The sequence below is a fragment of the Blastomyces dermatitidis genome, assembly GCF_000003525.1.
Source record: "Blastomyces dermatitidis ER-3 genomic scaffold supercont1.7, whole genome shotgun sequence".
In the NCBI taxonomy this organism is placed as follows: Eukaryota; Fungi; Ascomycota; class Eurotiomycetes; order Onygenales; family Ajellomycetaceae; genus Blastomyces; species Blastomyces dermatitidis.
Genome location: NW_025544780.1, coordinates 844,880 through 860,289, shown reverse-complemented (window position 1 = coordinate 860,289; position 15,410 = coordinate 844,880). Strand labels below are relative to the sequence as shown.

General features: G+C 31.2%; 3 protein-coding genes across 3 annotated transcripts; 2 read left to right on the top strand and 1 right to left on the bottom strand.

Annotated features, from left to right (window-relative positions):
* Positions 1 to 6,960: 6,960 nt before the first annotated feature.
* Positions 6,961 to 7,634, bottom strand: BDCG_17358 (uncharacterized protein; the record flags this gene model as incomplete). Its single annotated transcript, XM_045426497.1, has 3 exons — positions 6,961 to 7,155; positions 7,377 to 7,427; positions 7,482 to 7,634. The coding sequence occupies 3 exons, from the start codon at positions 7,632 to 7,634 to the stop codon at positions 6,961 to 6,963; spliced, it is 399 nt and encodes a 132-aa protein (XP_045281787.1).
* A 3,413-nt stretch (positions 7,635 to 11,047) lies between these two features.
* Positions 11,048 to 11,538, top strand: BDCG_17357 (uncharacterized protein; the record flags this gene model as incomplete). Its single annotated transcript, XM_045426496.1, has 2 exons — positions 11,048 to 11,111; positions 11,264 to 11,538. The coding sequence occupies 2 exons, from the start codon at positions 11,048 to 11,050 to the stop codon at positions 11,536 to 11,538; spliced, it is 339 nt and encodes a 112-aa protein (XP_045281786.1).
* A 2,236-nt stretch (positions 11,539 to 13,774) lies between these two features.
* Positions 13,775 to 14,196, top strand: BDCG_17356 (uncharacterized protein; the record flags this gene model as incomplete). The annotated part of the gene is made up of 2 exons (XM_045426495.1): positions 13,775 to 13,834; positions 13,888 to 14,196. 2 exons carry the CDS (start codon positions 13,775 to 13,777, stop codon positions 14,194 to 14,196), a joined length of 369 nt encoding a protein of 122 aa, XP_045281785.1.
* Between the last annotated feature and the right edge of the window lie 1,214 nt (positions 14,197 to 15,410).

Below are 15,410 nucleotides of genomic sequence, written 5' to 3'. Positions count from 1 at the left end.
TAATTTAGTTTCTTCTGTATTTAAAATTTAATTAGTCTATACTCTTCAATTTGAGAGTTTCTGAGAGTGTTTTAATAGTTTTCATATCAGCTTGAAATTAGTGATTAATTGAAGAGAAGAAAAGAGAGAAGAAAGAAATAAGAATAACTTATCTTTATAATATGAAAATAGAGAATTGCTAAAATTATTTACTTTAGTAATAAAGATCTGTTTTCTATATATATCTCTAATACAGATTATATAATAACTGTATACAAAGAATATTAACAGTGTATATATTAAATAAAGATGATATTACTATATAATATTATAGCTGTTTCTGTACATCTCTAAAAGCTGTTAATATTTTCTTTAAGTCTCTTTATATTTGATAAGTTAGTAGTAATATATTTTAATACACTCTCTCTTTTATTATTATTATTATTATTATTATTATTATTATTATTATTATTATTATTATTATTATTATTATTATTACTATTATTATTATTATTATTATTATTACTATCTCTCTATATATTATAGAAAAATCAACTTTTCCGAGTAAAATACTCTGTAATGTGACCTTATATAATATCATGTGCACCTTATCAAATTGTTGAGAGTTCCGCGGTTAATCGGCCCTTCTATCAGCAGTGCGCTGATGATAATTAAGCTCTTTTATCTCAGTAGTCTATATAAATTTATTCATCACTCTTACGACCTCTATTATCTCTATCACTTCTACTACTTCTATTATCACTATTATCACTGTCTCTATCATCTCACAGCTCTCTCTATCACTTTTACTTCATATCTCTACTCTACTTTCATCTTATCACTCACTCTCTTATTATCTCTATTATCTCTATTATCTCTATCATCATCACTGTCTCTATCACCTCACAGCACTCTCTATCACTTTCACTCTCTATCTTTACTCTTATCTTATTATTCTATCTCTCTCTTATCATCTCTATCATCTCTCTTATTTCTATTATCTCTATTATCTCTCTCTGTCATCTTTTTCACTCTCTAGTCTCTTTATTATTATTATTATCTCTACTACTCTACAGTCTCTTCTATTACTTTCACTATCTCTACTTCTCTCTTACTATCTTTATTATATTTTGATCTCTGTGTTTATAGTATATACTGCTAAATACTCTGTAATAAAATCTCATATAATGTTATATACATCTCTTTGAATTCATGAATGAGATTGAATAGCTGACTCTGCAGTCTGTACAGCTCTGATTAATCTGATAATGATGATAGAGATGATACAGAGTGAAAGAGAGTAGTAGAAGAAGTAAAGATAATGATAATAATAATGATGAGAGAGTAGAGAGTGAAAGAGGTGAAAAGAGTGATAACAGTGAGTAGAGATAGAGAATGAAAGTAATAAAGAAGATTGTGAAGTGATAGAGATAATTTGCGGAGCGAAGCGAAGTAAATATATGATGAAAACCCTGATTATTAAAAGTGAAGAATTTTCTTTTTGAGGTTCTTGACGCGAATACAGCTCACTGATTGATGTAAAATTAAGTGAAGTGTAATTCTGTGATATTGTACTATGACTTCTACACGCTCACAACGCGTTCATCTTTCATCTCATCAATTATATCATCTACTCTGTACAGATTCTTGAATTATAGATTATACATCTTATCAACTATCTACTTTATACAGATTCTTGAATAGATAATGCATCTGATCAACTATCTTTTATAGATTCTCAAGAATGAATAACGCGTCAAAAGCCTGCGTTCGCTGCTTGTAAAACCAGTCTCTTGATTAATTCATTTCTTTATAATATTCTACTACTTCTACAGCTGTCTGTCTTCAATGCTGCACTCAGAGAACTCAGGTATTGTAATCTTCTCTCATTACATCTTTTCTATCACTGATTATCTCTTTACACTGTGTAGAACTGTAAATGAACATGTGCAGTGCAATCAGATTCTTCTACAGTCACAGATTCTGTGATAAATGAGCCTGAACTCTCTCTGTCATTTCAGACATGTTAACACTTCATGCAATCAACAGCAGCCTCTCAAGTCTGTGAACAGTCTATTGAAACAGATCTGTTATCTGAGATTAAGTTTTATCACTGTGAGATTCATAGTTCTGATGTATCTTCATTGACAGTGACTTATAAAAAGAAAACTGTCATTTAAAGAGCTCACTGTGTTGTTAGATATCATAGAGAATATTTCTCATCAACTTCATTCTTAACTCAATTGAGAAAATGGCCGCGGCTGTTATCTTTGATAATTAATTCATCTTCTGATTCTGCAGATCTCTCTTCAGCCTTTCATTAATTATCTATATTATTATTCAACTCATCTCTAAGTCAATCTCATTTCACTTTTACAGGTATGCTTCCGCCGCAGATATCTTTTACATTGTTTTTCTTGTTCTCAACTTCTTAAAGTTCTGTTTCTCAGAGCTCTGCAGATCTGTTTATTAATTAATCTAATAGAAGAGTTAGCAGCTTCTTGACATCTTAGCACTCTACATGATCTGAAAGCTCAATTGATACATTAAATATAGAAGCTCTTATAATTCTTCAGAAATATAATCAGTTACAGACTGCAATTGTCTCAGATTCTCTGATGAATTCTCAGAGTTCTACTTATCTTACAGATTCAGCTGTTAATTCTGATGATTGACAGTGTATGCAGGAATTTCATCATGCACTTGAAGATTTACAGATGAAGATCTGTAACTGTTATTGAATTTACTGATTCAGAATGAATCTTCAAGATGATGTTTATACTTATTATCATGCTGTTGATTTGAGATGACTGTCTGATAAGCTGTTTTTATTCTCTCAAGAGAATAACCTTGATTCTGATAATCTTGATTCAGATCTCCCTGTTCTCAGTCAGGTTGAAGAGATGTTAATTTCATGTGTGTATATTTTCATTGAGATCTGTCAAGTCAGAGAACATCAGTATAAGTATAAAGATCATATTATTAGCTTTCTTAGAGATACTGACTGTGTTTATAACACTCTTTCACTTCTTTCTAAGAATCTTGATGTTATTATATTGAAGTCTTCAAATTCAAATACAGATTCTCACTTGCAATATCAGTTTTATTGAGATTTCATAGTTCATAAAGAAGCTATTGCTCAATGACTAATCTATCTCTATAAAAACCATTCTGATTATCAGAACATTGTGATTGATGAAGAGACTTGAAATCAGTTATCTGAAAATAAAGATGTCTCTGATCAGATTTCTTTTCATGAGCTTGATAAACAAGAATTGATGATTATTGAGAATGAGAATCATTTAAATCTTGATAACTTGAATATCTTATCTGAATACTCTGATGTTTCAGATCTTTTGATCTTATGATCTGAAGTTGAGTAACTTCATCATGAACTTGAAATGTCACAGTAAGAACAGATTGATTATCTCACTCTGTCTTCAGTCTGTAATACATCACTTAGTGAGTTTAACAACACTCACTCACTCTTTTCTTAGGTCTTTTCAACACTTTTTTCACAAGGTGAAGCTGAATTCATTCTCTCTAGATAAAGAATAATTAGTCTTACAGATTACACACAGTTTCTTCTTAAATATCATGATAACTGCTTTGTCTGTCATAGTCATTTTTAGACTGGCCGGCGGGACCATGAATTTCACATTTGATCTCATTTGGTCTGGTCCCATACATTTCTTGGTGTGAGTCCCATCAGGACCAAGCCTCAAAAAAATCTGAAAATGAACCATTTCTGAGAGAAATGATGTGAAAAATGACCAGATTTAATTCAAGAACAGTGAAATGAGAGTAATTTTCCAGAATAAACTGTGAAAGATGATCATTCTTTCAAAATCAGAATGAGACTGAGACTGAAGATCAAAATCAGTCTCATTCAGTTCATTCAGTGATTGCTTATATAATCAGAATTTGATAATAATTATTGATAACACTCATGAAACAACTAAATACATTCTTGTGCAAGTTTATTCTTCACTTTCTCATGAAAACTACACTTCTCTGATATACTGTGATCAGAGGTATTAAACTGTCTGATAATTTCATGTTTTACAATCATGAGTTTCTTGATTGTTTCTCCTTGTAATTGTCCTCAGCAATAGTGATAAATATCTCAACTTGAGTTGAACTTTCACTTCATTCTTACCCCTGTCAATGGAATTGTCAGAATATCATATGTCATCAGTGCAACAGTTGAATATGTACTCTCAACAATTTTTTATAACTCTAGAATTGATTTGATGTGTAAATTTGTCAAATCATCTTGAAGATAGCAGTCAAATTCAGTTTTACAAGCATGTAGTTTTGCCTGATTTTCAGTTGCAATCAATATATACAAGTCCTGTTTCAAAGTTAGTATTATAGTTCTATGTGATATGAAGTGTTACTAAAGATCATTACTTACTAGAGAATTGTATTCCACTGTCTTCACATCTCAAACATCTGCTCATTCAAATCTCTGATAGTTGGCATTGTAGTAGTCTCAGACTAATTTGACATATGAGTCTTATTTCTTCTCTGTTCAATCTTGAGAAGTGTAGATGTTAACTCAATAGAAGGAATCTAGTAGAGCTGCTACAGCATAGTACTCTGTAAAAGATTGTTTCATTTTACTGTAGTAATATGCCAGTTTATTCCTTACAGTAACAATAGCCTGCACTATAGCATCATCCCAGACTGAATTTCTTTTTGAGTGATTCAACTGCTTCTCAAGATGAGTAAATAAACTGTTATACACTCATCAGACTGACTGCAGCATTAATGTACAAGTGATTGAGACTGTCTTTGTTGTCTTATAAAACTGAAATAGTAAACTAATCATATATTTCAACTGAGTTCACTTCATATCAGAAAGTTTCAATATCTGAATCTTTTCTCAATCAGAGTGTTGCACTCAATGATCAATCATCTGACATAATTGAAGAGTCTGAACAGTCATCTCATATATTGAACTTCATTATATTCTAACATTCTGTATCATATTCAGTGATGTGACTGATTTATTTGTTTATTGAATATTATGAAATCATTGTTGTTGTTTAGAAGAGATACAAATCACATTAGCAATGTTTCAAATCTATGATATTTAAATTATTAGTCAATCTATTCAAAATTAACAGTAGTGTTATCAAAAAGCATTATTAAAAAGCAATATCAAAAAGTGTTGTCAAAAAACATTATCTTTTGTAAAGTGAATGTAAAAGTTACTTGAGTAATCACTTTCATCTCATTCTCATCTCAAGAATCAGCCATCTCATTATTCTTCATCTCAATGTTAAGATTCTTTACCAGTGTTTGCATCACAAGTTGAACCACATGAGCAATGCAGGAGATATGACCTTGTTTATCATTTCAGAAATACAAAGCCAATTTTTGCTCCAAGCTCTTCATCATAGTGTAGTTATTCACAGCATTGTCAGTTGTAATTGTAAGAAGACTGAGACTAATATCTCAATAGTCATTTTTAATCACAGTTATTAATACCTCTGCCATATAATCCCCAGTATGACTACTGATCAATGATTCAAATTCAATTAATATCTCTTGATAAGTTCAGTTCTCATCAATGTAATAACATGTAACTCTCATAAATGCAAGATTGTTTGTACTAGTTCATGCATTCACTGTGAGAGACACTCTTCAATGATTCTTCAACTCTGATTCTAGATGTTGTATATTAACTTTGTAGTGTGTCTCAAGGTTGAATCAAAGACAGAATCAATGTGGAATATGAAGATTTGAATTAAGCATTTGAAGAAGTGTTTGGAATTCAGAGTTTTCAATTGATCAAAGAGGAAGATTCAGAGATATACACATACAAAGTAATTATTCACAGAAGTTATCAGATGAGAGTTGTGAAATCAGAGTACTGATACAGAATTGTTTTCACATGATTTCCTTCAAATTAGAAAGTTAGTATTATCAAAAATTGTTACCTGGTAGAGCAACTTATCAGCTCAGTAGTAATTTTCTGATTATTTTTCTTTTGTTGTCTGCATTCTGATAACTTCAGATATCAGAAAATTTCTTCAGAGTCATGATCAGTTTATAATGAATGTTTCTGAATAAAGTTACAGTGATTGCAGTAAAGAGATAACTCTTCAGTAATCTGCAATGCAATCTGTTGATAATTATTCTATAGTTCATCTCAATATTTGTGTTGAGTTTTTCATAAATTTCATGACCTGGAATCAGATGTGAAGAATGAAGTGATCATTTATCATGATTGAAAGAGAGCATTCTGTGTTGAATTATAAATAACATAGACTTTGTGATTTACAGTGATTTCTTGAAGAGTTTGTGAATCTTCAATAGAAGTAAAAGAAGTGAAAGAAGTGGATTCAGAAGACATGATAATAATTTGAGAAAGATGATAATTTATTTTCAATAACTGATCACTGATGTGTGTAAGAAGAATTAATATAAGAGAAAATAATCTTGTTTCTTAGCTTAGTTATAATTTTAGTACTAACTCAGATTGAATATTATTGATGTATAAAAGTAAATAAACAATCTTGATTAATCTCTGTCATATTTCTTGAAATATATTAATATTGTGAAAGAGAGTGTTATCAAATTACATTATCAGATAATATTATTAAAAATATATTAATATTGTGAATATCAATGTTGAAAAAATGTTGATACTTATACATTATAGTGATTTGTGAATCATGATAATTAAATATATATATATATATATATTATTCCTGACTTGATTACAACTTGTACAATAATTTTTAAAAACTCAAAATCAATTTTAATTATTAATAATTAAAAACTTAAACTTATAACTAATTAATATAAAAAGAAAAAAATCTACTTCTTCTCTTTCTCATTCTTCTTATCATTCTTCATAATTCACTTCTCATTCTTCTTCTTCTTCTTCTTCTTCTTCTTCTTCTCCTTCTCATCTGAGATGATAATCACCTCAAAATCTCCCTTCACTGTCTTCTCAGAGGAGGGTTCTCACTGCTCTCTCTCAGCCAGGTCAACCTGTGCCTCAAAATCCTGCATTTCCTGATCTGCTGTCTCAGGTTCCATCTCAGCAGTAAGCAGATTGGCATGCTCAGAGAGCAGAGCTGTCTTCTCAATATTCTGAATCATGGAGTGCATTTGAGACCTGAATAAGGCCTCAATCCTCTTCTTCTCTGCCAGCTCCTGCTAATCAATTAGAGAACAGAAGTGTTATCAAAAATTGTTATCTCTTAATAAAAACTTATCAGTTTTGACTTCTTTATCTTCTACTTCAATACCTTCTCAATCTTCTTCTGCTGTTACTTATTTACAGTAACACTCTTCTTCTCTCTCTCTCTCTTCATCTTGGCCTTAAATCATTCTCAGAACTTCTCCTGGTTCTATCACTACTGCATGAGGCTCTTCACTGTCTTCTTTTTCAATCTCTCACAGGTGGTGTCATCTGCATTATTCCTATACTTAGTTCAGTCTAAATCTATCAGAAGTATTACTTAAAATTGTTATCATTCTACTCTCTTGCAGAGCCTCTTCAAGGTATCATAATATGTCTTATGATCTGTCTCCTCACACTTGAACATCTTCTTCTTCTCTTTCTTCAATCTGTGACAGTGCTCACGCGCCTTGATGGTCCACAGAACCGCAGAATATTTGAAGAAGAATGACATGATTGATTTTAATGAGTATTGAAGAGGAGTGAAGACAGGCAATGATATGATAATGATGATGATAATAATAATGATGATGATGATGATGATGATAATGATAATGATGGTAATGATGATGATGATAATAATGATGATGATGATAGTAATGATAATGATGATGATGATGATGATGATGATAATAAAAGAAGAAGTGCATCAGAATATATTATTGACTTATCAAATATAAAGAGACAAAGAAACTATTAACAGCTTTCAGAGATGTATAGAAACAGCTACAGTGTTACATAGCAATATTATCTTTATTCAATGCATGCACTATTGATATTCTTTGTATGCATTTATCATATAATCTATATCAGAGATACATGCAGAAAACAGATCTTTGTTGCTAGAGAGAATGATTGCAGCAATTCTCTGTTTTCATATTATAAAGATAAGTTATTCTCATTTCTTTCTTCTCTCTTTTCTCTTCTTCTTCAACCCATCACTAAGTTCAAGCTGGTATGAAAACTATTAAAACACTCATAGAAACCCTCAAATTGAAGAGTATAAACTAATCAAATTTTAAATGCAGATGAATCAAAATAATTCAATAATACTAATTATTCATTTCTCTCTTAATAAAACAACAGTCATGTCTTTTCTCCTCTCTTCAAATAAAACATGGCTCATGAAAAGCAAGTACCACATCAGGTTATAATGATTAACACAGCCTCAGCACACAGGGCTGTATATACACAGTGCATGCTGAACTGAGAGACTGCATGAATTGTAAATCAATAGCAGCATCTCAGAAAGAGCTGTGCAGTGTGAAAAAGCTGCAATCCTCAGTCACATGTGCAGAGAGTGAATCACTGCAGTAAGTGTATGTGTATTGCATGAAAGTAACACTTTTTAATAATACTCAGTCTCTGATATTATGAAAATAGAGTCTCTTCATGAGATTCATTTTTATCAGAAGTCAGAGAATCTTATATTTCTCAAGATCATCTTCATGTGCCTTGTTCATGAAATCAATGAGAAAAATCATCAATTTCAGTGTTCTGTTCTTGATGTCATTCAAGTGACAGCAGAGTTCATTCTGATCACACTTTTTAAGTGTATATTTTCTAATTATTCACATTTATACAGATATATACTGATTATTTATTAGATGATATTAAGACAATAGCTCATCACAGCTGTGTTACTCTCACTGTGAGAAATACACAGTTGATAATGAATATTGTGAAGACTCTGAGAAGTGAGTATTTTGAGAATACTGCAGCTCTGTAATCTTGATTTTTTTTGTTTTTATTTTTTGTTTTTTTCTTTTTCTTTTCTTTTTTTTTTTTTTTTAATGTGATTTTTTCTTGTGTTTGTTTTGTTTTTTGTTTTTTATTTTTTTTTATATTTTATGTTTTTTTCATAATTAAAATTATATGAATTATGATCTGTGTTCAGAAAAGTAACAATATTTAGTAACACTCTCTGTTGAATTTTCAACAAATGAGCACTATGTTATGATATTATGTAAGTGAGAAGTGATTTCATGATCTTATTTAATGCCATTCTCAATAATGAAATCAGAATGAAAATGTGACTAAGAATTCAAACATATTCTTTATTCAAGACTAGATTTTTATTTGAAAAGTGAATCTGAGACCTTTAATATTTGAAATAATGTGATTTGAGATCAATGTGATGAACACAAATCATGACCAGGAGTAATGCTTTTAGACAACGTGACAACTGTAAAGTTTGGTCCTGGTCTCAGACACGGTCACACGGTCAGTCTAGTCATTTTTAATATGTTCTTTTCAATTCTCTATTCTGCAGATAGATTAATAATCAGAGCTGCTTTTTCTACAATTAAACTGATTCTCTTATTAAGAATCTCACTCTAGAGAAGCTGCAGACTGCTTTTACTGCTGATACTTCATAATCTGCTGTAATTTTGAATTCACTTACACAGTTTGCAGAGAGTCTTCATAAAATCTGTTCTTTTTAAGATGTAAAATATTGACAGCTACAAGTCTATGTTTGAAATATCAGATCTCTGCATCTATTTCTTACTCTCTTAACTGCAGATCATCACTGGAATAATCTAATGTATTACTTTTCTAACTATGTCATTTGAAAGCGCGGCACTGATCTTGAGAGGTTGAAGTTTGTAAGAGATAGTATTCATGACTATTCTGCTATAGTTGCATATTACTTTCATCTATGACTTGCAATCTTCAAGGAAAAGATTCTAGGCCTGAAATTCAAAATCCTAGATCACTGAACTCATTATAAGTAACAAGACCGCGGATCAGTGCACTCACATAGTGTATTTTGATGTAAGAATGTGCTGAATTCTGAACTTGACATGAATGAAGACTCTCATCAATTCTTTGCTGACTACTGAGACCTCATTATTACAGCTGAGAATTCTGAGCCTAATTACACTCAGTCTGAAGATGCACAGTCATCTCTTTCCCTCAGTCATTCTGATCAGATGAATGTCATTGAATATTTATCTGCAGTTCTCAATCATATTCAATATCATCACTGTAGTGAAAAGTACTGCATTTGTAAACACTGAGTCACTGACAATCTATGTTGCTGATTTCACTTCCTGCATGAATACTGAACTGACTGTGCTATTCTTAAATCTTTGAGTAGTAGATATTACTGGCTGCATCTCTGTTATAATAACTCAATTCTCAATAACTATAACAGATTGATTACAGTTAGCTGACTAGTAAATACTGACATTGCTCTCTGCACTGGCAGCTGTGCTGTCCTTGATTATCTGTCTAAGTACATTGTCAAGACTGAAACAGACACAGAATTCTATCATCAGATTGTTCAATAAGTGATTTCAAGAATCAGTTCAAGTCACTCACTGCTCTCTATGATTGTTAAACTTATGAATTAACTCATTGATGAGTGTGATTGATCTGCTCAGAAGATTTATCATCTTCTTTTAAATCTTTCTTTATAAATGAGTTCTCACAAGTCAATTACAGTTGATTGTCAGTCTGAATCTCAACATCATCATAGCTATATTCTTGAATCTGATGAATTACAATGTGATTCATTCTTTTTGAAAAAATATAAGCAGCAGTTAACTAAATTTGAAGATCTTTCATTTCTTGAATTTCTTCAAATCTTTTCTTACAGTCATCAAATTAAGAGATATTTCTGTGTAAAATCTTGAGTGTTGATCTACTTTTCTGTTTATCAGTTCAAAACTGATTCAGAGAACTATACTTATATCAAACTTCTTCTTCATCACTCTTTTTATTAAATTGAAGATCTCAAGATTGTTGATCTCCTCACTTCTTAACTCTCTTTTACAGAGGTCTTTAATTATTGCTGTCTTTCTCATAATCACCTAGTTAATGTCTATGATGAAGACATGCTGAAACCAGAACCTGAGTTTGAAGATGATCAGAATGATGAAGAAGAGCTTGATCTCTCTTGAGCATTGCTTATCTGTTAAAATTCACAGTATGATAATGATGATCTCATTGACACCTGAAACTGTGAACAGCTTGATCATCAGTTCTTAGATTTCAACTATGATTGAAGCTCTCATGTTGGCACTTATATCAATCTTGACATAGAATTTTGAAATAATATAAAGACTGACTTCTCTGCAGACACTACTCTTCATGAACATGACTCACTCAAGACTCTAGACTCTGATCAATGTCTTCTTCATGACACTATTCTCTATCATTATACTGAGATTCTTAATGACGAGTCTCTGAATCCTTTATTAATTAATCTAGATAGTGAAGATGGCACTGGTAAAACTTACCTGATTATGATTTTATCTATAACTCTTCAAAATCTTGCAGAGGCTCAAGATCTCTCAACCTCAATTATTCAAGCTATGCTAACTGATGTAGCTGCTCACTTCATTAATGCTTGAATCTTGCATGTGTTATTTCAGCTCCTCATACACAAGAACATGTCATATGAACTGCTCAATCCTCAAAATCTTTGATCTTTGCAGGCTCTTTTTAAGAATGTTCACTATCTGTTAATTGATGAAAAGTCAATGATTGATTTATGATAACTTTCATGAATTAATCAGGCCTGTTGTTACATATTCTCTCACAAGAATACTTATTTTAGTGATCTCAGTGTCATTCTCAGTGAAGATTTCTATCAGCTCTTATCTGTTTTTCAAACTTCACTCTATCATAACAGATGTATTGATCACAAAGAAGACATTCAGAGCTGTCAAATCTACTTGACTTTTAGTAAAACTATTCAACTTACTATGATTCAATGATAAGTGAGTGAAGATGTCATCAGCTGCCAGTTCTGTGAGACCTTGAAAAATCTTTGTCTTGATCAGTTAACTCTGAATGATTGAGAGTTTCTTTCAAAGTGTGTGCAGGCTCTTATCTCTCATGAAGCTCTGGTCTTTGAGAATACAATTCACATTTATGCAAAGAAGTGTCATGTTCATGTCTATAATAATGATACTATTTGAAGCTGTAAATAACCTGTTATTAATATTCAGGCTACAAATGTTAGTATAGACACTTCTCAGTTAGATTCTGATAAGACTGACAATCTTCATCAGAATCTTTCTCTCTTTATCAGCTGCTGAATCATACTTCTATAGAATATTTGAACGGACTGCAGCCTCATTAACAGTGCTCTTGAGACTCTTCATGACATTGTATGAAGTTCAGATGTGGAGAATTCTCATCAAGATTCTTCATTTGCACTGCTAATCAATTTTGACAAATATGATAATCCTGCTTATTTGAAATGAGAGGACCTTAAACTTGTGCCTATCTTTCACAGCTGTCATGACTTTTCTCATGTTAATCAAGCCTGCAGTTGCATGCAGTTCTCTATTACAGTTGCATATATCATTACTGTTTATAAATCCCAAGAATTATCACTTGATTGAGCTGTCCTTGATATTTTCAAGACTGAATTCCAGACTGGTCTCACATATGTTGCGGTTTCATAGGTCAAAACATATCAAGATCTTCTATTTGAACAACTCTTTGATTATTTCAGATTTTGCCAGCCTGATGGTGAAGTAAGCAGAAGCATGCAGATGTATGAGATTGATTATACAAGATGTTAAAGTTAACAGGTAACTAAGTTATATTTCTTTTCTTTTTATAGATTTCTGCTAATCTATATTCTATATAGCTTTATCTGCTCTTTATTTCATCTTTTTCATGATTCACATTTGATCTGCTTATTCACTTGTTCTTCATTACTGTAAGTTTTTCACTCTCTGTTCTATCATTCTCTCTGCCTGTTCTGCTCACAGATTTACTGAATTTAATTATTGAATTTGACAAATCTATTGCAGCTAATTCTATTATAATCACTGAATCTGAGAATGAGCAGTTAGTAATCTACAGAAGATATTGAAACAATCTGAATATTAATCTATACAGCTCAGATTTAATATAATAATATCTTTAATCTGAGAGATTAAGAATCTTCTGAGACCTGTGTTATTAAGGCCTGTGTTGTATTATGTAATAAGGGATATTGAATTCTTGCAGCTGTCAATACATGTATGAGAAGAAGTGAATGAATCTCAGAGTATTCTCTTTCTCTTTGAAGAATTCATCTTATCTCTCATCTCTCATCTCTGTCAGCTGTTTTTTTTTTTCAGAAATCATGTCATTTATCTCTATTAATTCATCAGAAGTTCAAAAAATCATCAATACTGTTATTATAGCTGAAAACAACACCTTGAAACATATTCATTGTAAGTAAGATTCTCAAAATAATGAAAATTACAATTTTAACAGTCAGCACAGTTCTCAACAATCTTGTTCAGTCTGCTGAGTTATCAGCTGTCAATCTCATTCTCAGTTCTGTGTCTGTGTCTGCGCCTGCCTCTGCTGCATCTGTCAGTTCTAGATCATCAAGTCAACTATTGACTCATTTGACTGAAAGAATGCCTGAGAAGCTGTTAAAGAAGCTACAGACTCTTATCAAATTATTCTATACTCATGAGTCAGTCTTGTGAAAGAGTCATCAGATTAATATAAAAATTAATACAAATTATAAAACTCTTCTTCTACAATCTTATAATGCTGTTTTTGCAGTTCTCTGCAGTCACTGTGCTAGAGAAAAAGACTCTTTTATCATCTGTATCAGCACTCTGAATCAGTGTCATGAAGCTTGTATCAGTTGTTATTACAATAGCACTGAAAGTTGCTGCTCTTATCATAGAAGTGAGTCACTTTTCAATATGAAATATGTCAATTTCAATACAATTAACTAATAGTTATATATAGTCAATGTCAGTAAGAAGAATGATAAAGTGAAAGAAAAGAAACAGAAGAATGAAAAGAGAAAGAAAGTTAAGAAGAAGAGTTCATTCAAGAAGTGTTCTGCAGCTGAGAATACAGAGACTAGAGTCTTGAAAAAACAGATGATAAGTGTTGAGTCAGTTGATAATCATGATATTGAGATTTTAACTCTTTATATTGAAAATGAGACTCTGCACAAGAAGAATGTGATTCTGAAGATTAAATTCAGAACTATTACAAGTCTTCTTCAGATCACTCAAACTGTTCTTGAGAATAATATATGAGCTGATGAGACAGAGTGAGGTGTTTTTTGTTTTTTTTCTTACTTAGTTAGCTGATGCTTTTGCATTAAAAAATGAATCTCTATATGTTTTTACAGTTCTATCTCTTCTATTATTATTAATAATAAGCTGTAAAATCAATCTTGTGTGATCTTCTGTTTTGAGCTTAGCTCTGCAACATCTTTGTACACAGAGGCTCATGTGCATTAAGATATTTTAATAATGATAGAGAGAGATTGCGGAGTAGTAGAGACGGTGATGATGATAGAGAAGATAGAGAGTGAAAGAGATGAAAGAGATGAAAGAGATGAAAGAAGTGAAAGAGATGAAAGAGGTGATAAGAGATGATAAGAGAGTGATAGAGACGGTAGAGAGAGTAATAATAGAGATGATAGAAGTGATAGAAGTGATAGAAGTAATAGAAGTAATAGAAGTGATAGAGATGATAGAGATGATAGAGATGATAGAGATGATAGAGATGATAGAGATAGTGATGATAGAGAGAGTAGAGAGTAAGAGATGAAAGAGATGATAAAGAGAGAGTAGAGAGTGATTGAGAGAGAGAGTGAAAGTGATAGAGAGAGCTGCGTAAGCAGAAAAGTGAGTGTAAGTAAGCATTTGATACTTGTTATTATTATTATTATTATTATTATTATTATTATTATTATTATTATATTATTTTTAATTATCTCTTCTACTTCTATCTCTCTTTAATACTCACTGAAATCAATTATGTTATTCTTCTTCAAATATTCTACAGTGCCTCAGTGGCCGAATGATTAATACGGTCACTCAGTAGTGTCTTAGCATAGGAAATCAAGACATGTGAGTTTGAAACCCGCAGAGAATACATTAAATCTGAAACTCAAGCACCTCAGGTTTCTAATAAATACAGAGATGTACAAATTACTTTAATAAATCACTCTATGTTTCTGAGCTGAGAAGTTATTATCACATGTATCTAATTGTCACTTCTTTGTATTTTTCTATGTTCTTGTTATCTTAGTATGATCTCAATATCTGTATTTTCTCCTGTATAATTAACACTTAATCTGTATTTAACATTACACAAGAACTCATCATAAGCTCCGCTTGTATATAAGTATAATGAAAGAATAATAATAATAATAATAATAATAATAATAAATATTCTGCAGTTCTGTAGATTATCAAGATATATGAACATAGTTACAAATTGAAGAAAGAGAAGAAGAAGA